Source organism: Ascaphus truei, chromosome 4, assembly GCF_040206685.1.
Source record: "Ascaphus truei isolate aAscTru1 chromosome 4, aAscTru1.hap1, whole genome shotgun sequence".
Classification (NCBI taxonomy): domain Eukaryota; kingdom Metazoa; phylum Chordata; class Amphibia; order Anura; family Ascaphidae; genus Ascaphus; species Ascaphus truei.
Genome location: NC_134486.1, coordinates 343,937,631 through 343,964,222, shown reverse-complemented (window position 1 = coordinate 343,964,222; position 26,592 = coordinate 343,937,631). Strand labels below are relative to the sequence as shown.

General features: G+C 40.0%; 1 protein-coding gene across 3 annotated transcripts in view; it reads left to right on the top strand.

Moving 5' to 3' along the window:
* The window catches only part of MCPH1 (microcephalin 1), a 321,427-nt gene that overhangs the window by 84,467 nt on the left and 210,368 nt on the right, over positions 1-26,592 (top strand). For all 3 annotated transcript variants that reach the window (XM_075598207.1, XM_075598208.1, XM_075598209.1), the window contains exon 10: positions 2,829-2,866. In XM_075598207.1, coding sequence (XP_075454322.1) covers positions 2,829-2,866 — 38 coding nt within the window. The remainder of the gene's footprint in view (positions 1-2,828; positions 2,867-26,592) is intronic.

The following is a 26,592-nucleotide window of genomic DNA, read 5'->3' as shown; positions in this document are numbered from 1 at the left end:
GGAGCCAAGAATTCTACAGATCTGATTCACTGTATTATACTGTCTGCACTTAGGTTGTTTTGTTTTATTTCCCTTATATGCTCCCCCTCGATTGCGAATACATGTAATGTAATGTAACAAGCATTTTTGTTTCTATTGGAACCATTTACAAAGTCACATCCCCTTCTGAAACAGGCTGTGGCACACGCCTTTTTGAGCTCTGCCCCCTCTCTAGCAGTGCACTAATTGTATCTTGTGACTGTCTGGTCACATGATCTTCACCACAGAACTTTGCGTCTTTGGTCCTCTTCTGCTGCACTGACAGCCATTTAGTGAAACCCCAAGCCGAATCTCCTCAAATCGATCACAGGAGAACGGATCGATCGGCAACTTAGCTAATTACTTATTGTGTGGATTGTATAGATGTACAAATTAAAGGGGGGGGGAATTAAATGTTAAAAAAAAGTCAGCTTGGACTGCTGCTTTAAGTACACTATGTATCTAATGTGCTGTTCTTGCAAAAATTGCCATTTTAAAAAGTATTTTGAAGAAAAGTAGAAAAAATCAAATGAAACATAAAAATAAATTCACTAAATGTATTATAGGGCACCAAAATATTCCTCAGTTTATTACAAAAGTGCAGAAAGACACAAACAACAATACAACACATTAATATACATTAATATAATACACTGTCACATCCTGGCACAAAAGAGGTCCCTGCCCAGGTTAGCTTGCCATCTAAAGGAAAGGTAGAGACCGAAGGTGTAGTGCCGTTAGCAGAGATATACGTACGGTGTGTCAGGTCATGGGTAGCTGATCTTGAATGAAAGGGGATGCTAGGGAGGAGTTGAGTAGGCAGCCCTAAAATAAATCTATATATATTGTATTGTATTGTATTGTATGTCTTTATTTATATAGCGCCATTAGTGTACATAGCGCTTCACAGTAGTAATACATGTGGTAATCAAATAAATAACAGATAATATAAATAACAGATCATGGGAATAAGTGCTTTAGACATAAAAGTAACATTTCGGAAGAGGAGTCCCTGCCCCGAGGAGCTTACAGTCTAATTGGTAGGTAGGGAGAACGTACAGAGACAGTAGGAGGGAGTTCTGGTAAGTGCGTCTGCAGGGGGCCAAGCATTATGTATCGTGTTTAGAATATCCACAGTGCTATTCATATGCTTCTTTAAGCAAGTGTGTCTTAAGGTGGGTCTTAAAGGTGGATAGAGAGGGTGCTAGTCGGGTACTGAGGGGAAGGGCATTCCAGAGGTATATATATATATATATATATACAGGCATACCCCGCATTAAAGTACACAATGGGACCGAAGCATGTATGTAAAGTGAAAATGTACTTAAAGTGAAGCACTACCTTTTTCCACTTATCGATGCATGTACTGTACTGCAATCGTCATATACGTGCATAACTGATGTAAATAAAGCATTTGTAACAGACTCTATAGTCTCCCGCTTGCGCACAGCTTCGGTGCAGATAGGGAGCCGGTATTGCTGTTCAGGACGTGCTGACAGGCGCATGCGTGAGCTGCCGTTTGCCTTTTGGGCGATATGTCCTTACTCGCGAGTGTACTTAAAGTGAGTGTCCTTAAACAGGGGTATGCCTGTATATATATAATTTTATTTATATTTTAGGGACGTTTTAAATGTGTGGGGAGGGAGCTGGTCTTGCAGGACGAGACAGGCAATTCCAAAGAACACAAGTAGCCAAACCAAAGTGTTTGATGCTGGAATATGAGGTAGTTATCAGCGGGCAGACGTAGTTCATGTGCATATCGGAGTATGTATGTTCACCAGGAGTGTACTTCTAGATGAGGTTGGAGCTGTATGGACGATCTGTGTTGGGGAGAACTTTGACTGTGAGCACGAGAATCTTGTACTTTTATTCAGTACGATATTGGGAGCCAGTGTAGACACTTGCATAAAGGACTGACAGAGGAGCAGCGGCGAGTGTACTAAATGAGTCTGAAAGAAGCGTTTAGAATTGATTAGATTGGGGTCAGATGATGGAGTGGGAGACAATCACAGTAGTCGACATTACAAGGCGTGAATTCAGACTTTGGTTGAATTTGAGGTAAGAAAGGGAAGGAATCTTGCGATGAGAAAATGGAAGTGGCAGGATGTGGTGAGAGACTGAATGTGGATAATGAAATGTTTGGCGCTATACATTACTTTATCAAGGAGTGATCTAGGGGACTCCCAAAAATATGGAATCATTATTAAATGCACTTGGCTCTTTTTTCCTCTGAGCACCTGGTAGCAACTTTACCAAGGGAAGAGGTATAGATACAGAATAGAGACTTGCTGGAACCCAACTGACCGTGGCAATGGAGAGGATAAGGTTCCAGAGAAGGTGACTTTATTGGAGCAGTTAGACAGACAGGATGTGAATCAGGAAAGGGGAGTTTCTCATAGACCAATTGAGTCAAACATTTGAAGTAGGTGGTCAAAGAGAGCTCCACTAGACTCAAATAAAGCTCTTTCAGTTTTTGTGTTCATAAGTTGGCTACAATGTATTTGTAGAGTATAGGTTATACTCCAGGCTAGAAAAAGTTTACTTTATAGTACCTGCACCAGTTCACCATGGGAGGTCACGTATCCACCGTGGGTACCCGTGCAGGAAAGGCTGTGAGTGTTGCAGAACAACACTTTGTTCTGCAGCAGCCATGGTCTTTCGGCTCGACACGTTCCCTCCAATTTTCCACGCGTCTCAGTCGAGGGGAGAAGTGGATTATTCCATCCTTGGTTATACTCAAACATTTCCATTTCTCTGAACTTTGAATTGTTAATTATTTTTAATGCTCAATTTTGTTTTTGTTTTTATAGATTACAAGATCCTTGGTCATGACAAGCATGTCTTCTGAGTAAGTATTTGATCTTTCTCATTAACAACTCACACTCGTGGTTTTCTTTCTTTCATAAATAATATATTTTAATTTGCTAACCAAAGCCAAAGCAAATATCATTTTATTAGGACATGATCAGTTTTACAAACAAATTGAATATCCCCAAATGTATATAAGGACAGCAAGTGGCGGTAAGAATTGTTGTATTCTCTACAGTACGATGTTATCAATACATCCAGAGTCTCCGAAAAGAGTTAGCCTAGATTGGAGAGGTTCAGAGACATGTTAAATAAATTCAGATTGAGGTAAGTTCTAAAAATAATGGTTGATGAATCCAAGAGGAGACTATATGCTTTATATCGTTGTTCTGGCCCTTCACACATTGAACACTGCCGAGTTTGACCAAGTTTCATAAAAAGCTACTTCTGCTTTGATAGAATGTTCTCTAGGTTATAGTATTTATTTATTTATAAAATGTTTTACCAGGAAGTAATACATTGAGGTACCTCTCATTTTCAAGTATGTCCTAGTAGAGCTGGGTAGTATCCTCACTCATTCTTAAAAAAAATTGTTCTTTCTACTTTTTTATGATGTAGGCAAAACATGCTAGTAAATAACGTAGTTATGCCGAGTATTACATTACATTGCAGCATACTCCATTCAGTGTTTAATATATAAAGCATATTGACATCCATGGCCCGGGATCTTTTGAGGTTTCACTGTGTGCACTTCATAAGATAACAACAATGTCCGCCAACCACAATTCAACCACTCTCATGATTTTTATTGATGCATTATTGGGGGATTGTACTTTTAGTACTCAACTGGTTATTAGATCATAGTCTGGAGACAGAATTGACAATAATAACTTTATTTCATATAGAGCTTTTCTCCCAATGGGTTTCAATGCGCTTCAGTTACTATATGGCGCCCGGTACACATCACTTAGGATTTTTACAGACACAGTCTCGGCTCAGATGATCTTACTGTACATCTTGAGGCACAGGGAGATAAAATGATATTCCCATGGTCACAAGTAAAGATGGGGAAATCCACCCAAATCCGTCACCTGGATTTTTGCTGATGTTACCCCCAAAATCCGTTTTCAGGGTGTAAAATCTGCAAACTGATTTGGTCGGTTTAAATCTGCGTGGATTCATGAAAATCCACCATTGGATACAACCCATGCATGCCACCCCCCTTTCCACCCCCCTGGCGGAGGTCTAGGGGGGAGGGGGAAGAGTCTGAGCTGTTGTTGTCTGAGTCCCCTGGCCCGGTGCCAGCCCCTCTGTCTCTTCCTCCCCTCCCCCCGGCGGAGGTACATGGAGGGGGTGTTCAGCAGAGTGTGTATATGTTTCTCCTCTTACCTCCTCCCGCGCTGCCTTCCCTTCCTCCTCTTCGGTGTCTGCTGGTGTTGGAAGATGATGTCACTGATGGCCTCTTCTGCCAGCAGTGATGTCACCACTGACTTCGGTCTCCATTCTCTCGATTCACTGCCATGCAATTTTCCTCATGTGGTAGGTGCCGCTAAAGAAGTTTCACTTAAAAAAAATCTGCAAAACGCAAATAATTATTTTTGAGATAGATCTGCTAAAATCCATGGACCAAAGGAACAAGCCGATCCTCTGCGGATCCAAATGCGCCCATCTCTAGTCACAAGGAGCGTACACATGATTTGAACCCTGCTCAGTGTCTTTACTCACTGAGCCACTCCTTATGTAGACAGAACTCATTTCTGTGCCTTTTACTTTTTAAGATCTTGAACCCAATTATGTTACAGTAAGTGTGGGGCATAGGGGACTAATATCACCTACTTGTAAATCTGGAACCGCCTTTTTAATTCACAGTGGTTAAAAAAGAAACAGGGCATCGGGCACTGTAGAAAGTCCGTGTTGAAGGCAAGGTAATGAGACATAACCCAGAGGAAATACTATCGCTAAAGAACAGAGCTCTCCCCTATCTTTAGCCGCCTTATCTTCTAAATCTCTTCAAACTGGACTCTGTGCAGTTCTTTACAAGTCTGAATTGGCATGAATCTGTGGTTAATGTTAAATTTAGTAACCTGTAAAGTACATCTAGAAACGGAACAATAGTGCTAGATATATACAACAGTGTGCTCTCAGCTAAATAAAAATGGTGGAGTGCCAACTACCAATATTGCGGTATAAACTGATATAGCAATGAATGTGAACTGTGATTGGTGATTAGCAAAACGTGACTATAGTACTAAGGCTACGCGAGAAACAACCAGTGCTTAATAAGATTGATTGTGAACTGTGACCACTAACTGTGCTCACTTGAGTGATAACACAATAGTACGGTGCACAGTGAATAACAATGTGACTAATTACAACCAAAAATGAGTCAATAAATATTGACGCAATAGAAAATCCTAAATGATACAATTGTAAAAAATACGATGGCAGCCGTTGGACAATATAACCAGTTTATTCAAATGACTTGTACAACTGATAAATAAGATAAGAGAACACAATGTCCTTGGCGCAATTCAACGTATAAATACCACTCCCGGACAGATGTGGCTTATCAGTCCAGGTAAAGAGTTCTTATATGTCTTCAATTTCCTCCAGATATAGTGTTGCTGTAAATGAAGGGAAAAAAACATTGCACAGTAACTTCTTATAATTGGGTCGCTACAAAATCCCTTAGGATTGCTCTCTTATAGCAATTTAAAAAATAAAATACGTCAATTGGTATCTTTGATCTCGATCAGATGGGTGTCACGATTACACCAACTTTTATCAACACATTTATATTTCTGGGTACTTGATTGAACAGAACAAGTTGCAAAATAAATTGTGATTTATTTCCTTAATAGACAAACACATGACATCTGCAGAATACACTTGAAAACAACACTCACTGGGATAAGGGAACTAAATAAATTGTCCTTGGAACTGAAGAAATTGTCCTTTGCTTGCCAGTGCAAGAAATGCAGCCTTGGTTTTAAAAGTCCTGTGGTTATGTTCTTATTAACCCCCTTCACTCCTGGACTGATTGCTGCTGTGCTGGAACAAAGTCTTGCATCTTTACATAATGGATTAAAATTCAGGAATCACACTGGGGATACCTGGGGAGCCACAGTTATAGACTGGCCAAAGCTATCTTTAACATGTGGATCCAATCCCCTTGTGGGAACAAAAAAACCCACGAATAGCCAAGTTACCCACAGTTCATAAGACCGGTCAAAAGGGCTGTCCGGTGGGCAGGGCGCATGAGTCAGGTTGACACCCATGCCACTTGGCATACCTGGGCTACACCCATAACTTGGTGCTGCTCCATCTGATTTTTGACCAATAAATGTCAATAGACTGGCATCTGCTGTGCATCAGTATGCCAGTATTATATACATTATGGGTCTCTGGGTCTTTTCATAACTGACACTCTTTTAGACAGGGGGACTCTAAATCTTTGAGAGCCTTTTGAGGCTCCGTCATAAAAATACCTACAGCCCATTGAGACTCCTTTGAAGCTCGGTCATAAAAATACCGAAGCTCATTCACCCATATCACAGCTGGATGTCCACAGAATTCCTGCTTGGACTTACAAGAAATAGCTCCTGCCTTACATTTAAGATCTGGAGTTTTTACCCACTTTATTAAATAACATGTTACGTTTGTGTTATTACTGAACCATTACATGCACATAAATATCATTTTTACACTGTATTTGCATCTCAAAAAATCAGGTTTCTGGGTGCTTTCGTTCTAGAATGAGTATTTCTCATTGAAATGCCGGCTTCTAGTCTGTCATCATGTGTCGGTTAGAGGGAATGGCAAGCAATGCATCTTGTCTTTTACCCTCGCAGGGAGGGAATGGCCTGCAAATGGGGAATAAAAATGGCTGGGACAGGGCAACCACAGTAATGCATAGCAAATCGGGTATTAACCCCTTCCTCCCTTTCACAATGGGGCACAGAATCCTCGTGTCCCACGTCACCTCCGAACTGATCGATGCCCATGCAATAAACAAATATACATGGCACAGTACCAAAAAAACAACAATTTATTAAAAAGCACAAGACGTATAACACTCACATTGTAGCATGTCTTGGCCCGTGATACTAGAATGCCGTCCGCAGCTTTGAGAGTCCGGGATCCTATGCAGGCAACTGAGGTAAGTTCCACACACTCGCCCTCTCTTCGCGGCCGTGACTGGAGTGAACTACCTCCCCGATTTACGTCAGCGCCGCTTTAGAAATCCCTCCTCTTGATTCCTCATGGACGGATACTGCTAGGCTCCACCCTTCGCGTTTCGTGACCGCAAATGTCACTTCGTCAGGGGTATGGAGCACTTCTATTCGGTCATGCTATGTATAGCATTAAAAATTAACCCCTTTCTTTCCTTGGTGCAATAGGGGACAGGGTGATAATCAAAGTGTAAAAACAATCAAACATAACAAAGTAAAGTTTAACACCACTAGATTGTCTACAATAATACCTATCCTTCCTTATTAGAAAGATCATCTTATTGATGAAAAACTAATTTTACATATAAAATACATATGCAATATATGTTAATTTAATATACTCATAAAAAACATAAAATAACAATTGATAGGAAAATCTGGAAATAGATGCGAATATGCAAGATTTGATCAAATTATTGATGCTGACGTAAGAACCACAAGGAGCAACTTTGTATAATTCTAACCCGCTCTGAGAAAAGACGCCAAGTCAAACTCAATGGTTAATCCTCAAGGGGTCATGATTTTCAAAGTGTATATCCTGAAGTTTTCGCGCCTGGATATAAGGTTGATTCTGTCTCCTCCCCCTCCAATTGGGTTTGGGGCAGTCAATACCTTTGCAAATCAGACCCTCTAGATTTTGATTGCGACACGTCTTAAAGTGATTAGAGACACTGTGGGTCACGAACCCACTTTTGATGTTATAGCCAGTCTTATGTTTGATGTTATAGCCAGTCTTCTTTTTAGGGGTCAACTGTCCCCTCCCCACATATTGCAGCCCACAAGGGCACTAAAATAAATATATAGTAAATGCAGTTTATAAAATATTCTATTTCAAATCTTTTTTTCAGTGATATTTGATTTGAAATCTTTACACTTAGAACTGTACTTGCATCCTATACAATTTGGACATGTATAATATCCTTTCAGATTACTAAGCAACACAGTCTTTCTCTCTTTGGCTGCACTGATAGGTGCTAATGTCAGTTTCAGATTTTTGGCTCTTTTAAAAACAATTTGGGGATTCTTATGTAGTATTTTACAGAGTTCCTTATCCCCCTGCAATATTCCCCAGTGCTTTTTCATTATATTAGTAATTTTAGGAGCCATTTCATTGTACTGAGTAATGAATGGTATAAATTCCATGCCATCAATTACATTGTGGCCCTTCTTCTTACTTTCCATTGAAATAAGATCATCTCTGTTAACTTTTTCAACTTTCTAAAGCTTTAGATATTTTAGTTTTACTGTAATCTTTCTATAATTTTTTTAGAATTATACAAAGTTGCTCCTTGTGGTTCTAACATCATCAACAATTTCATCAAATCTTTCATATTCGCATCTATTTCCAGATTTTCCTATCAATTATTATTTTATGTTTTTTTTATGAGTGTATTAAATTAACATATATTGCATATGTATTTTATATGTAAAATTAGTTTTTCATCAATATGATGATCTTTCTAATAAGGAAGGATAGGTATTATTGTAGCCAAAATCTAGTGGTGTTAAACTATATTATGTTTTATTGTTTTTACACTTTGATTATCACCCTGTCACCTCTGCCATTGCCCCAAGGAAAATAAGGGGTTCATTTTTAATGCTATAGATAGCATGGTCAAATAGAAGTGCTCCATACCCCTGACGAAGTGACATTTGCGGTCATGAAACGCGTAGGGTGGAACCTAGCAGTATCCGTCCGTGAGGAATCGAGAGGAGGGATTTCTAAAGCGGCGTTGACGTCATCGGGGTGGTAGTTCACTCCAGTCGCGGCCGTGAAGACAGGGTGAGGGTGAGTGTGGGGAACTTACCTCAGTTGCCTGCATAGGATCCCGGACTCTGAAAGCTGCGGACGGCATTCTAGTATCACAGGCCCAGACATGCTACAATGTGAGTGTTATACATCTTGTGCTTTTTAATAAATTGTTGTTTTTTTGGTACTGTGCCATGTATATTTGTTTATTGCATGGGCATCGATCAGTTCGGAGGTGACGTGGATCACGAGGATTCTGTGCACCATCTGATCAAGATCAAAGATACCAATTGACGTATTTTATCTTTTAAATTGCTAGAAGTGGGCAATCCTAAGGGATTTTGTAGCGACCCAATTATAAGAAGCTACTGCGCAATGGTCTTTTTTTCTTCATTTACAGCAATACTATATCTGGAGGAAATTGAACACATATAAGGACTCTTTACCTGGACTGATAGTGGTATTTATACCTTTAATTGCGCCAAGGACATTGTGTTCACTTATCTTATAGAAACGGAACAAAATGTACAGCGCTATTGTGGAAACACGTCTGCTGGTACTTTAGTGACACAGCCTTCACTTATTGCCATGTATAACGGAATTTTTTGATCTTTAGAAGGTACATGTTTTCACACAAATAGAGGGTGCACTATAACTGCCTTAGTTTAATACATTTATAGTTATGTTTATGTGCCTCTAATTGTAGCATTTTATGTTTGATTAGATGACAATGGAAATCTATTTTAATAATGTAAAGTGGAATTATTACACTTCAATGGAGTGTAGGGCCAATATCACTGAGGGGATGGGGGATAATATGCCCTCTGTCATATAGGTGAGTGAGGCGTACAATGAGTAATATAGAATAAGGGTACGGGGTGCCCACCTTCCATGGTCTCTACCAGTTCAGGGATGCCTTGTGGAAAAGCCACAAAGTAACTGGCACTACCAAGGATCACAATCACTACAGATGCCTGCGGAACATGTGCACAAGGCAAACAAGGCTTGCAAAAGCACAATATTACTCTGACAATCTCCTCCAGAATACATCAAACCCAGCTAACTTCTGGAAGGTTATCAACAACGTATTCCAGCCTTCTAACCATCAACAGCCAAGTAATATCACTAAGGGGGATATTACTCTGACAAATCCCACCGACATTGCAAATGCATTCAATGACTACTTTGTGGGGTGTGCTACTAACTTATTAATGAAACGCAACCCAAACCACAAACCTGAATCTCATCCTGGGAGTACCCATATAGACCCATCCCCTCCCAACACTGCCCACAATTTTCAATTTGGCCCAGTATCTGAAGAGGAGATTACACAAGCGCTCCTCAAATTAAAACTAAGCAGCCAATGTGGACCTGACTTACTGCAATCTAGGTTCCTACGACTTGGTGCCCCAGCCATTGCCAAACCAATTGCTTCCATAGTCAACTCTATCCTGTCTGCAGGCCATATCCCTAAGACCTGGAAAACTGCTAGAGTTGTCCCAATCTTCAAAAGTGGGGACAAAAACACTGTCTCAAACTACCGACCAATCTCCCTTCTCCCAATCCTATCCAAAGTCATGGAAAAATGTGTCCACTCCCAACTAAGCGATTACTATACCAAGACAAATTTCCCTAGCCAATTCCAATCTGGCTTTCGCCCCAAACACTCTACCGTAACTACCCTGCTAAAAGTTTGCAATGAAATCCCAATGTGGAATGGAACGTGGTCAACTCACTGGTGCAATATTCCAAGATTTTGCAAAGGCTTTTGATACTGTTGATCATGCTATCCTGCTTAACAAACTCCAGAGCTCTGGAATAGGGAAGCACACTTTAAACTGGTTTCAGTCCTACCTATCAGGTAGATCCCAACATGTGTCCATCTCAGGCTCTAACTCTAACCCCCTGGATATCACCTGTGGTGTCCCGCAAGGCTCTGTTCTGGGGCCCCTACTCTTCTCAGTGTTCATTAATGATCTTCCCACAGCTTGTAAGGAAGCTTCAATACACATGTATGCAGATGACACAATCTTATATGCACACAGCCCTAGCCTCTCCGACCTTGAACACGTACTTCAGTCTGACTTTTTGAGACTCGAAAACTGGATTTCCCAAAACAAACTGTTTTTAAACACTGACAAGACTGTAACAATGGTATTTGGGACCAAAACTAAATTTTTAAAGCTTCTAGCGACTGAGCTCCAGATTAGAGCCAACACTAACACCACCCTAACTCCTGTTACTAGTTTTAAATACCTGGGCATGTGGTTTGACTCCCACTTAACATTCGGAATGCACATTGATACCCTGACAACCAAGACCTATGCCAAACTAGGGATACTTTACAGGAACAAATCCTCCCTAAGTCTCCTGGTCAGAAAGCGTATCGCACAGCAGATGTTAATGCCAATTATTGACTATGGAGACATAGTATATGGCTCGGCACCTCAAACCCACCTTAGCAAACTTGACACCCTCTACAATTCAATTTGTCGTTTTGTTCTCCATTGCAACTATAACACACATCACTGCGAAATGCTCAAAGAACTAGATTGGTCATCACTCGAGTCTAGGCGCAAAGTTCACCTTTCCTGTCTGGCCTTCAAATTCTTTATGGGCAAGCTACCCAGCTACCTGAACAAGCTCCTCACCCCTACCACATGCAGCACCTATCAGACTCCAAAAGACTGTTCATTGTCCCAAGGCTCAACAAAGTATCCGGGCGTTCCTCCTTCTCTTACCTTGCACCCCAGAACTGGAACAACCTAACAGAGACTCTCACATCCACCACCAGTTTAAGTTCTTTCAAATCTAAGGCTGTCACACATTTTAATCTGGTCTGTAACTGTTTCATACGCCCATAATATTTATTATCTTTAACTGTGCATGCAATGTCTTGTATATAATGTATACCCTGTTCATTTATGTAACTATTTGTAACCATGTATTATTTGTCTTAACTCTGTGCCCAGGACATACTTGAAAACGAGAGGTAACTCTCAATGTATTACTTCCTGGTAAAATATTTTTTTTTTGAGCAAGGGCTGATAAGTATTATGTTTTACAGGGTGCATGCATTTTCCCTCTTATTTGCGTATTTGTGGAGGCCAGGCTGGAATGAAGTTTAATTCATTTATTAAAATAACTTTTTGATACTTATCATCCTGTTTTGTAATTCATCCCTGATCACTGCAATTTTTCCTCAGTTGGAAATAAACTCCGGATTAACTTCTAACAAAAGTAGTCCGTAGTGTATATTCATTAGTATTTATTTCAATGATTCCTGCAGTTATGATTTTTGGCCTGTTTGCGAAGGTACCCGGGCGCTATCTCTCTTTGTTATATCTAATGTGCAGAAGTATAAAAAGAATGGTGTAATACTGCCTGTAAATGGTTTTCGGGTGGTATCCTCTTGTGACTCGAAACCCCAGCAGGATCTATCCAGGACCCTTATAGTTAATGAATACAAAAAAGATGGGGGAGCACAATGGTCGGAAACAGGCAGTGTTATATAACTAATAGTTACTTTTTTCTAAGGTGAAGCAAATGTAACCTGAGTAGGTGTGGTAGCTCAGGTGTCTAATGTCTAATTGGGAGGGTGGACACACATGAGTGTATGTGTGTTGGTGTAAAAGTGGAATAAAGGTATATAAGACTTACACGGCCTTGTGTAAGCCCAGTCGCATCAGAGTTTCTTTAGGAGTCCCGTGTGCTTCTGATGAGGCTTTTCTTCTTGCGATGCTGGTTCTTCTTCTTGTTTTGCAGTCCACTTCCTTCTTTGGTTCACAGTGCCGCTCCAGGGGAAATTTCCTCTCGTGTAAACAAAAAGGAGGATAGGGTTAACACATATAATTGTACACACGTCAATGAGGGGGGGGGGATGGTGTGTTTATAAACCACCAAGATTTGTATTATATAATATAGTTTAGCACTCACACGGGCTAGTGTGAGTGTAATCCTATCTTGGTATCTTGTTCTAAAGAAGTTGCCCAAATCAATATCAGGTAATGAAAGGGTAGGGTATGAAGGTATTAATAATAAATATATCACAATACTCACACGGGCCAGTGTGAGTACACACTTCTAGCGGTATCTTGTTCTTTTGTTCCAGTAGTCACCGATGGTGAAGATGGGGTTTAACAAATAAAAGACACTAATGTCTGGGGGGTAAAAACTATCTTTAATAAAACATAAAAAATAAAAACAGAAACAAACTCAGAATACAAACGATTCTGTGGAAAGTGAATACAAGGGGTAGGCAGTGTGGTGTATAGTTGTAGGGGGTCTCTCTCTTCCGCGTCCGGATGGAGAGCTGCAACTTCACCTCTGCCTCCTCTGTAGTGTGCTTTAAAATGTTCCAAGTAGAGAGCAACGCGTTTCGTCCAGGTACTGGACTTCCTCAGGCTCTGAGGAAGTCCAGTACCTGGACGAAACGCGTTGCTCTCTACTTGGAACATTTTAAAGCACACTACAGAGGAGGCAGAGGTGAAGTTGCAGCTCTCCATCCGGACGCGGAAGAGAGAGACCCCCTACAACTATACACCACACTGCCTACCCCTTGTATTCACTTTCCACAGAATCGTTTGTATTCTGAGTTTGTTTCTGTTTTTATTTTTTATGTTTTATTAAAGATAGTTTTTACCCCCCAGACATTAGTGTCTTTTATTTGTTAAACCCCATCTTCACCATCGGTGACTACTGGAACAAAAGAACAAGATACCGCTAGAAGTGTGTACTCACACTGGCCCGTGTGAGTATTGTGATATATTTATTATTAATACCTTCATACCCTACCCTTTCATTACCTGATATTGATTTGGGCAACTTCTTTAGAACAAGATACCAAGATAGGATTACACTCACACTAGCCCGTGTGAGTGCTAAACTATATTATATAATACAAATCTTGGTGGTTTATAAACACACCATCCCCCCCCCCCTCATTGACGTGTGTACAATTATATGTGTTAACCCTATCCTCCTTTTTGTTTACACGAGAGGAAATTTCCCCTGGAGCGGCACTGTGAACCAAAGAAGGAAGTGGACTGCAAAACAAGAAGAAGAACCAGCATCGCAAGAAGAAAAGCCTCATCAGAAGCACACGGGACTCCTAAAGAAACTCTGATGCGACTGGGCTTACACAAGGCCGTGTAAGTCTTATATACCTTTATTCCACTTTTACACCAACACACATACACTCGTGTGTCCACCCTCCCAATTAGACATTAGACACCTGAGCTACCACACCTACTCAGGTTACATTTGCTTCACCTTAGAAAAAAGTAACTATTAGTTATATAACACTGCCTGTTTCCGACCATTGTGCTCCCCCATCTTTTTTGTATTCATGATTTTTGGCCTACTGTATATTTTCAAAGCTATTAAGGTATCTTAAAAGTGCAGTGCACAATATTTTTATATTTTTGTTTAACCTTTCCTAAAAGAAATTACTTTTGTACACTAATCTTATCTCCATTTATGAAGTAGTAGTTCAGAGATATTGGATTGTAATTTTCAGGTTTTTTTTGGTGTAAAACCAAGTGGTTAATTTCCTTTTTAGCAACAAACAATAGTTTTCATTCAACATGCATAGGTTTTAAAGAGAAATCAACCCTCAAAAACATGGTATATCTTAAATACTTTTGGGGTGTTGCACCTTCAAATTATAAACAAATGGTTGAAATCTGTTACTTGGCTGATAAAGTGATTATTGCATCTCAGGTGTACAGCACGTTGCTAGAAGAGAATATACTATGCGCTAAAATGTGAGATGCATAATAAGGTACACTGAAGCAAAATACAAATGAATAGAAATGTTTTTTTTGGGGGGGAGGTGTCCACATGTAGTTCTGCCAGTTAGCAGATAATGCTTTGTTACAGATTTCTGGGGTAAAGAGGAGCAGGCTTTGCAGAATGTGCTGAGACCACCTGGGAAACTCCTCCTTTTCAAAATCCTCGCATCACTATCTATCACCACTATCTTAATCCTGGCTTTTCTAACGCCAAGCAGATCTTTAGCTGATGCCCTTCATCCACGTACCTTTTAAACATTATGGCTATAGCTTGTTAAGTGACACGAGCTGGAACGCTGGAGGTACTGTACTTGTCATGTTCATTTAATGTTGATTTTTGGTCACCTCCAAGGCTAACTGCGGCCCCCCAAAAACAACTTTTTTTAAATCCCAATCAGGGAAACCAGAAGAGCGGTCAGGGCCATGTGAGAGCTATTGCTGCAATGACGTGACCCTAGAGGTCACATTTTTGTTGGCAGTCTGTGCCAGTAGAAATTTGGGAACTGAAACGTTACCTTTTATCTATATTTTGTATATATTTATCAAATGTTTTTAAGATTCATTTGCTAGATTCTTTTTTAAACTTTTTTGTGTACTTGGTTGTCATGGGCAATTTCCTTTTTTTTTACGGTTTATTTTTAGTGCACGTTAGATAATGTTGATGTAATGTTTATACCATTGCTTAGCAAGGTCAGCTTGTGCTCCTTTCTTAACTCCTACTCTTCAACCATGTTCATTCCTTCATCTCTTGTAAAGGAGAGGGCACTAGGGGTGTGCTGCAGGAGATGCAGTGTTAGATGGGGTGAACCATGTCTCTGAAATTTGAGACACAGAGGTAATAAATTGGTGTAGTTTATTGCAGATTGTGTGTACATTATAAAGTGCAGGAAAATGGGAAGGTAAATAAGGTTGGGAACAGAGAAAATACTGTGCGCTACTATCTAACCCAGAATTTAGAATATAAATATAGTGCAGTGACTAAACCACATAAATAAGTGACCAAGAAATAAATCACAATAACCACAGTGAGGGTGTATATATGAAGAAAATTATATCATTTAACCGTGTATTTGTAGAGGCGTCTGCTGCTATAAACACAGGGGGTGGCTCAGCACCCCCCACACTCTAAGAAATGGAAACAAAAGAAACAGCGCACAACGCCAAATAGTGAAGCAAGTAATGCTATGTATTCGTAATTACAGGGTAATAAATCTGCGTACATCAAAACAGTGGAATAGGTGCATTTAGTGTGTTTCACACAAGTTACCACTCAGCAACTGTTGTCAGAAGAGTCTGCAGCTTGCTTCTCTCAGCGGGGGCGCTACGTTGGTTCAGGAGCAGGATTAATGTCCAAAACCCCTCATCCAGCAGTACATCGCTCCCAAGGGGATTTCCCTTTACAGCAACCACGCTCCGTTGCAGGTATTGGTGCTTGGTGGGACCGCTCGCGCTTCCAAGCCGTCTGGTGCAGCTCGTGTAACTCAGCGAGCAGATCCACTGTACGGGGGTGAGACCTCAGCTCTGCAAGGGTACACTCGGCGTGCCACGTTGTCACTCCATCACGGGATACTGCGTGATGACGTCACAGTCTCCGCAGCAGCGAGGGAACCGGCAGGGAGGCAGTCAAAGTCTCTCAAAGTCTCTCATATGCCCAAAATTACCACTGGGAGTAATACTAGCAGGGTGAAGCCAATAGAGGCAATGGCAATATTAAGGCACTAGATAAAAATCATCCAACATGTTTCGTAGAATAAACTACTTCTTCAGGTTCCCTTAATATTGCCATTGCCTCTATTGGCTTCACCCTGCTAGTATTACTCCCAGTGGTAATTTTGGGCATATGAGAGACTTTGACTGCCTCCCTGCCGGTTCCCTCGCTGCTGCGGAGACTGTGACGTCATCACGCAGTATCCCGTGACGGAGCGACAACGTGGCACGCCGAGTGTACCCTTGCAGAGCTGAGGTCTCACCCCCGTACAGTGGATCTGCTCGCTGAGCCACACGAGCTGCACCAGACGGCTTGGAAGCGCGAGCGGTCCCACCAAGCACCAATACCTGCAACGGAGCGTGGTTGCTGTAAAGGGAAATCCCCTTGGGAGCGATGTACTGCTGGATGAGGGGTTATGGACATTAATCCTGCTCCTGAACCAACGTAGCGCCCCCGCTGAGAGAAGCAAGCTGCAGACTCTTCTGACAACAGTTGCTGAGTGGTAACTTGTGTGAAACACACTAAATGCACCTATTCCACTGTTTTGATGTACGCAGATTTATTACCCTGTAATTACTAATACATAGCATTACTTGCTTCACTATTTGGCGTTGTGCGCTGTTTCTTTTGTTTCCAAATAAGGTTGGGGGTTGGCAGTATAGGTTGAAAGAATGTTGTAGGGAACGGGACTGATGTGAATGGATATATGAGTAGGGCCAGGATTTGGGAGATGTCATCGCATAGCAAGAGGAGTGGTAGGGAGAGGAAGAACGCAGAGTAATGGTCTTTTTTTAGGAAGGCAGGAGGGGAAACTAGAAGGAGTAGCTCTTGGGTACAAAAATGAAGGACACTAGTAGGGAAGGAGAACTGTGGTATCATGGTAGAGTTAGCTTTTGAATTGGGAGGGAGAGCAGGAGAAATTGTAAAGGAGCGACAGCGGGGTAATATAGGTGCAAAGCTGACAGGCGGCAAAAGCCACTACATCAGAGTCCAGTTTTGAGCAGGCAGCAAGTAGCTAGCACCCTTTGTCTGCCTTGTGGCTGCCACCTTTGCTGCTTAGCCAAAAAGTCTCATAGTGATTGATGACAGCTGCACAGCAATCGGACATCCACAGAACAGAGGGGCAAGAGAGGAGCGTGAGATAAACATTTTTTTCTTGTACAAAGTGTATAAAATGAAAGCAATATGATAGAACTTGTTTTCTGCTGAAAAAAAAAAAAAAAGGCTAATCAATCATTGGTATAACCCACAAAATTCAAGGACATGTTAAACATCAGATTGAGTTTCTGCTGTGTTTTTTTGTTTTTTTAATCTGTGGAGTACTGTAACTGTAACATAAATTCAGTGAAACATTAGCATAAAAAGGATATGATACTGTTCAGAACAACTTTGTTTTAAATGGCCGACCAAGTCACGTCAAGCAAGTTTAGTTATACTTCTCACCATCTTTTTTTGATCTCCCAAAATTAAAATAGTAAATATTTATTTTAGATTTGTTTTAGTTTAATTTTCTAATGAAAGCATCATGGCTGGAGATTCAGTGGAAGGGCCTTCGCTTGTAAGGGCCTATATTTGGCCTTCTGACAGATGTCAGGCTGCTATTTGATTCCCTCGTGAATTCGAACCTAAATTAAACAATTGGAAAAAAAGCTACGCGTACAATGAAATATAGAAGGCTCATTTACAGATTTTAACTGTGGAAATCTCAGGTGTTAAAGGCAAACTGGAAAACTAATAAACTTAGATTAAATGAAAACATGCACAGTTATGCAGTTTTTGGTGGAATAATTCCCCCACTTTTTAAAATGTGCTCCACACAACCGTGAGCAAAACCTAATCATGAAATGCTAACTACTAGACTGTTTTGCCAACTCCAATCAAAATGTTATTGCAAAGCTTACGTATTTTGCCCGCTGTTGCTTAAACAGCAGTCTGTCCGTTGTTTCCAAATATCATCTTGTGGGAAACAAACTTTTTTTTCAAAATAACCAAGTAACACATGCATACAAGCTACACTTATTTTCGTATTTGCTCAATCCGTTGTCATTCTTATGCAACACCCCTAAATATATATCTGTACGCGCCCAGGCGGATACCAGGACTTAACCTGCTCTGCCAATCACAGTATCAAGTGTACAGTATTAATGGACATGCCATCCGGCCAATGGCTTTGAGCAGAAGAAAGGACTAAGACCATAGGACACAGTCATGATATCACAGAAAGCGGAGTAGGATATAGCTAGGCTGGAAGGATCACGTCAGAGGGGGAGAACCACGAAGAGAGAAGACCTGTCCTGAGGAGTCCTGTGAATGACTGACTGCACTTGCAGGAGACAACTCATAAGAGCCAGGAGTGCTACAGCACCAGAGAAAAGGAGCCCGTGCAAGCTGGGGTTCAGAGCTGGGAGTAAACAAAGTGAGAACGTATGTAAGGGATCTCCCCTACCACGCATCAGTATCCCTTCTAATTACTTGGCATCCTTTGTAAAGTATCAGGTCTGCAACTGTTTGAGACACACAACTCTACATGGGCGCCAATGCTGTGTCGGCACCAACAATGAACCATTAGTTAGCACACGAGGCACCAGGAGTGAATCCTTGGGACATTGGCGCAATGAGGTCAACCCTTGTATTATATGTGGGGTTGCAATACGTGTTCTGTGGTCTCCTGATTTTGAGGGCCATTACATGTGATTTCTTCTCCCCCGACTATAAAGTATTGTTACTCATAAAATGGGTGTCCCTCTACGTTATCTGACTCCAGCCTGGTTCTTTGCAGACTAAATATTCTATCAAATGCAGGGGAAGTGGACTCAGGCCCCCACCCTAAAATACACATATTAATACAGATAGGAAAATAAAGAGGGTTACACTTAATATCTGTTATGACTGCAATTCCCCAATGAGAGGTGTGTAAAACACTGCTTTACACTGGCGACACACTTTATTCGAGCTCGGCTAGTCCCACGAATTCGGGTGTATTGAGGTTTGTGACTGTTTTCTGCCCGAGTGCATTGGGTTATTTTCCAGGCAGGGATTGAAGCATTTTATTCCCGCTGGCTGCAATACTGCACAGTATATATATATATATACTGCATTACAATTCATGAATTTATGCCATCTGGTAGACACGCGAAGCATTGCAGCCTATTAAATCCTAATCATTATCATTTAACAGATCAGCCGCCCGTCAGCCAGGCATGAACCCAGGCTGGGAAGGCAAACGCAACGGGGCTTGTCAGAGGTGAGGAGTGGCGCATTCCAGGTATCTGCCAGGTACATACCGGGTATTTGCTCGAATAAAGTGTGTCGGTGCAGTATGTAGACATCTCCATTGATTGTCCTTATCATTCCAAATAAACACAATTCTTCCAATTACCTTTAAAGCTTTAATTAAGTAGACTAGACCCCTTGTGAATTCCTCTGCTATGTGCCAAATAGTCTATTTGATCCCTAATTATTAATGAGGGCTTTAACAATAGTCATATCCCAGAAGAAACATAACTTTATCCTTGGCAGCTCATCTCACATTGCAACTTCTTACAGCTTACCCAAGGTGCACAAATGTAAATCTCCTCCACAGGACGACCTATTCTGTTCGACCTTGACAATCTGATGCAAAACACATCTACAGTACATTGACAACGTTTTGCATCCCTTGGTGACTCACCCGCATATCTTCAAGATACGAGAGATATGTTATGGAGGCTAGATGGGGTCAACATTGATGAACAGACCTTAGATGTAGAAACACACTACACAGCATCCCACACAGCACAGCATGGGGCAGTCTCGCACTTCCTACGATCTAGAGGAACACATCCCTCTGAACTCAATAACTTCACCATGCAACTATTGGACTTTATCCTTACGCACAATTATTTCATGTTCCACAATCGAAGCTACCACCAGATCCAAGCGATGGGCACAAGTTGTGCCCTGACACATGCCAACCTGTACCTTGGATGGTGGGAGGAAGTCAGTCTTCAAGGAGACAATGGAACCAAACACAAAACATGACATCAATGATATTTTTGGACTGTGGCGAGGTTCAGAAAGTTTAGTAGAAGAAGAAGAGTTCATCTCCACTCTATAAATATTAATAACCATAACATGAAATCAACCTATCATCAGTCTCTTAACTTTCTGGACATCAAAATCGAACGTGTTTCAAAAGGTAACCTGGTTACCACAACATTTTTAAAAAGCACCGCACCCAACAGCCTATCAAGAGCTGACACACCATTCTAGGCATTTAGTGGAAAACATACCAGTGGGACAGTTCCTCTGTATTCGCAGGAACTGTTAAACGTCCGTTGAAAAACAATCACTGGGTATGTCAAAACACTTCATGGACCAAGGTTACAGCAAATCCTGTATAAAAAGGGCCTACAAATGAGCCAAGTATACCCAAAAGGGAACATCTGGCCTCCAAAACACCGTCAACTAATGAGTTAAAAATCATCAGGTTCAAAGGGATATTCAATAGCCAGTGAGGTAAAATAAACTCTATGCTCCACTAACATTGGCATTTGTTAATAAACGATGAAGAACTCCACCCAGTCCTCAAACCAAAACCAACTCTGGTGAGCAGGAGAGCATGTAACTTGAAGGATATCCTTGTCCACAGTCCCCTTATTAACCCACAATCCACCATGGCTCTCAACAAAACCACCTTATGGTTACGTAATCTAATCTTTCTCCAACCCTGCATCTGTCCTACTTTCATTTTTTTACCATTACTTTATGATGACTGCGATTTGACATTCCTAAATCTAATATCTTCATAATTACATCAAATATACACCTAGAACTTTATATTGTTAATGTTTTGGGGTGTCCTCTTTACTTAACTCACACTACCCTGTCCCTGCAGATCCACTCATCAGCTCTTTTCCACTCTGATGTTACACACAATAAACACTAAACAAAAGAAACGATTTTGGAACAACTTGAAGAAAATGTTCATTCTAAAACAAGTTAATATGTGACTCCCATCCCATCAGAGTGAGGGTATAAATACTCATCAGTTAGGATGGGCAGGTCTTTCCTTGACAAAGCACTTAAGCGAAACGTATGTCTGGATCATTGCTGACATTACTCAGTCGACTTCTTCAGTCTTTTCACATGCGGCTACGGTGTTGCAAGGAACCTTCAGCATGTTGTTGGGAAGCTCTCCAGGGCCGCTCTTTGCCCACTAGGTTAGTCTATCTTTTAACCGTTCAGCTACCATTTGGTCTCTGTAGGCCCTGAGTGATTCATAGCACCTTTGCTAAGGTCTCGGGAAGCACTCCAGAGACCCATTCTGTGTGCACCACGCCAGCCTGTATCCACCCTGCAGCTTGCCTATCTAACTGTTTTAATCAGTGTGTTCACTGACTGCTGGACCTCCTGATATGTGTATTTACACACAGCACCCCAATTACGGGGCTAGTCCACTTCCGACATGCACTGACAAACTGGTCTTTGGAGCTTCTGAGTGATTCACATGACCGTTGCGAAGGTGTCAGGAATCACTCCAGAGATCACTCAATACCTATCACGTTGCATACATCCACCATGCAATTCGTTAAGATAAGGAATGAATCGGTATAAACCTTTTTAAGAAATATATATATTTCTTATATGGTATTTTATACAACAAAAGACAGGGGGGCCCAATGCTACATCAAATTGACAAAACATATATGGTAATAAGTATAACGTTTAAATACTTCAATAATAATAATAGTAATTACTTGGTTATTTAGTTAAACCCTTTGGCCAAAGCGTCGTAAGCCTGCATACCAAACGTCAAGGTATAACCACAAATGCAGGTCCTAACACTAAAACTGTGAACCCTTCCTGTTACCTCTGTATGAGGGGAAGCAACTACAGTGAGTCTTGTCCATTCAGCAAAATGCTGAATGCAGGCTTACGACGCTTTGGCCAAAGAGTTTAACTAAATAACCAAGTAATTACTATTATTTTGTTGTATACATTTGCCACGCTCAGTAGCACTCATTTTGGCATAAATATATATATTCATGATGTGGTGGGTGTAGGAGTTTGAGCTAGCTGGGAATATGTGTATGGTATTTTATAGACCTGTAGCTCTTAGACCAGGGATGGGCAACCTATTTTTCAATGTAGCCACAGGTGTGGCGAATTATAAGTGAAAATAGCCACACCATGCAAAAATTTAAAACTGTGTGTGTGTGTGTGTGTGTGTGTGTGTGTGTGTGTGTGTGTGTGTGTGTGTGTGTGTGTGTGTGTGTGTGTGTATGTATATATATATATATATATATATACACACACACACACACACACACACACACACACACACATATATATATATATATATATATATATATATATATATATATATATATATATATATATATATATATATATATATACATATACAGTGTTCGACAAACCTATACATTTGCTCGCCCCGGGCGAGTGGATTTAACCCCCGGGCGAGTCAATATTGGCCTAAGCAGCACACGTTTGGTACTAGGTGGCGAGTAGATTTTTTTGTGTGGCGAGTAGATTTTTTGGTGATTTGTCAATCACTGTATATATATATATACACACACACACACACACACACACACACACACACACACACACACACACACACACACACACACACACACACACACACACATATATATATCTGTATATATATATATATATATATATATATATATATATATATATATATATATATATATATATATATATATATATATATACATACATACATACATACATACATACATACACACACACATATATATATATATATATATATATACACACACACATGAGCCAGATGGGGTGGCAGGACAGAGGGAACCAGCGCTACAAAAAGCAGCTGAGTGGAGGAGGGGCAGTTTAGCAGAGCGAGCAAGGAGAGGAGACAGGACAGAGGGAACCAACAAATTGTTCAGTCAATCAGTCAGTCAGTCTGGGGAACGGAGCAGCAGCGGGCAAGTTTTTTTTAAATGGAATGATACCTGGGTTCCCCTCCACAGCGCTTGTGCAACTGGTCAATCGGCTTCCATAACTCCCCCACCCCCTGATGCGGCGCCGTGAAGGCGAGAGAGGCAGATTGACACGGAGTGCTTCTCCGCATGGGGTCTGCACAGCTAGGCTGTGCAGGACACAGAACAGAGTTCTTGGAGGGGGAAGGTAGGGATAGACTAGATCAATATTAAATTCGCCACAGTTAGCCTGCCAATTCGCCACAAGTGGCGAATGGCGATAGGGTTGCCCACCTCGGTCTTAGACAAATAAGTCTAGTCCTATAATGCAGTTACTTCAAGTGAATTATAAGACACAAACACTTCAGTGTATAGCTCATCTTTTCTCAGGATGACACCTTCCCATGCTGGTAGTAAATATGGGCATAATTCTCTTCTCAGGGACAAATAACATATATTTTGAATACTATACAGTAGTTCTGCCATGTACACAGCTGTTTGTATAGAATTTTGTTGACACAATAAATCCCCACTGTATAGAACTTGCAATGCAATTTTGGCACCTGGAGCACTGAGAGATGTATAGACTTTCCCAAGGTGGGTGAAGCAGATTTGTATCCCAATGTTAATGGCAGTGATATTACCACTTGTAGTACTCGCTCTTCTACAAAGCAGAGAGCCGCTGTAACACATGGAGAAATTGTGCTTTTTGAATTCACATTACAGCACAAATAAGGAAAATGTTTAAAATTAAAATGTAACTTTGAATGCTGCAAAAAAAAAGTACTACTCGCTGTATATTCAAAGTGTGATTGTTTGACCAAGTGACATTTTGTTTGAACCACGAGTATGCTTCCCATCCATTTTTTCCCAGGAGACAAATACCTAAGGAACATTCTCATTATTTTTAGTGGCATTCAGCCATTTTTATTTACCAAATATTAGATTTATTATATTGATTTTATTATATAGTCCCTCGTTTTTTGTTTTTTTTCCTGTTTTTTTTAATATTAAAACTTCATATTCTGTTTTTTCAAATCCATTAATAATCCCCCAGGGCTATGTACAGTATCATCTCGGCTAAAGACTCTTTCTCAAGCAATATTACAATATCTTTACTTTTTCCTACAGCCTTACGTTGAAACTCTCCCAACATATTTTAGAGACAATTCTTTTATTAACAGATTATGTATTGTGAATCATCTTTCTGAGACTCCACTGTGTGACGCTTGATGTGTCTTGTCTCGATACGGTCATACTGCACATAGTGGGGGTAGCTGCAGGATGCCAGCCAATCACAAATAATCCTATTGTATACAGGTCCACCAGTTCGTTTCTTCACTACAGGTATATCACTATTTGCAATGGAATTCCCTTGCCAGCATGTTAATGCACTTTTTTGAGTTAGCGAATTTCTTGAATGACTGGCACTAAACAATTCAGCAAATTATATTTTTGCTCCACCAACGACCTATTCCTAATTGGGAAGAACAATTGGTTAATACCATTGACTTTGTTAACATATTTCCTATCCCTATTCAATTAACTGTACATTACATTTCAGCGAAAATACTTTTTTTTTTTGTATATCTCTGTATACAAAATGGATGACATTATTCGTACAAATTTAGATAGGAAAAAAAATAAATATATATATATATATTATATATATATATAATATATATATATATATATATATATATATATATATATATATATATATATATATATATATATATATATATATATATATATAGTGGTTGACAAATCACCAAAAAATCTACTCGCCACACAAAAAAATCTACTCGCCACCTAGTACCACACACACACACACACACACATATATATATATATATATATATATATACCGATATATATATATATATATATGTATATATATATATATATATGTATATATATATATATATATATATATATATATATATATATATATATATATATATATATATATATATATATATATAGTGGTTGACAAATCACCAAAAAATCTACTCGCCACACAAAAAAATCTACTCGCCACCTAGTACCAAACGTGTGCTGCTTGGGCCAATATTTACTCGCCCGGGGGTTAAATCCAAATATAATATATATATATATAAAAACAATATTAAAGTCAGCGCTTTTCACAGACTACACCCAAATTGCTGCAGCCCTGATCTGATATGGCAAGATGTTGCACCCAGCACAGATGCCTATTTTCAATATGACATATCAATAAACTTGTGGTAAGAAACAAGTAATTAAAAAATAAACTGTGTTATAATAATAAAATGCCAAAAAGTGAAAAAAGAAAAAAGTGTATATGAAAAATAAATGAATAAAAATGAAAAATAATAGGATAATCACACTAATGTGACCTATGGACTAAAAAAATGAAATAATTATATGTAATTAAAAAAGTGAATTACATAAATATGAACATAAAATTGTAAAAAATGAACACCAAAAAATATGAAAAAATGAATCAATACTTAAGTCCATAGGTGTCCATGAAAGTGACAATATTAAAGTCCAGGCTGCTTCTTCTTGGGCTCACCAACCTCCCAACGAACCTATTAGAAAAGAAAGAGAAAAAAAAGAAAAAAAGCGCCCGATCCTTGTATAAAATCAGATATAAAATATTTAATAAATCATGGACAGACAAATGTACACTCACACTTTGTCAATAAAAATGATCCCCTGATGAAATCCGCTGAGACGGAGGAAACGCGTAGGGTCACGTGGCATAGAAACTACGGTGGTCGAGCAGTCCAGACGCCAGAGTGAGGACGTCAGTGAAGGTTTCCCTGGTCCCTGATTCGTGTGAGCGTAATGGCGGCCGCACTGAACAGAAAAGTTCTGGTCTAAAGGGAGAAAACCTATTTCGGTGATTGCGGCAGCAGTAACGTCCATTTGCAGGCATTTTGGACGCAATCGTACGGAGGTGAACTGTGGAGTCTTCGATCTGGTGCATGGGCTGGTCCCATAACATGCCTTATTTTTATTGACAAAGTGTGAGTGTACATTTGTCTGTCCATGATTTATTAAATATTTTATATCTGATTTTATACAAGGATCGGGCGCTTTTTCTCTTTCTTTTCTAATATATATATATATATATATATATATATATATATTTACTATTTCCTATCTAAATTTGTATATATCTATTTATATATATTGAGTATGAGTATATATATTACGCACAACCAATAAATATTGCATACTGGTCATCACAACATTCACACGGCCTCACACTCAATCTCTGAAAGGATTTCTAAAAGCTGCCACCTCCTGTCTACAGATACCCAAT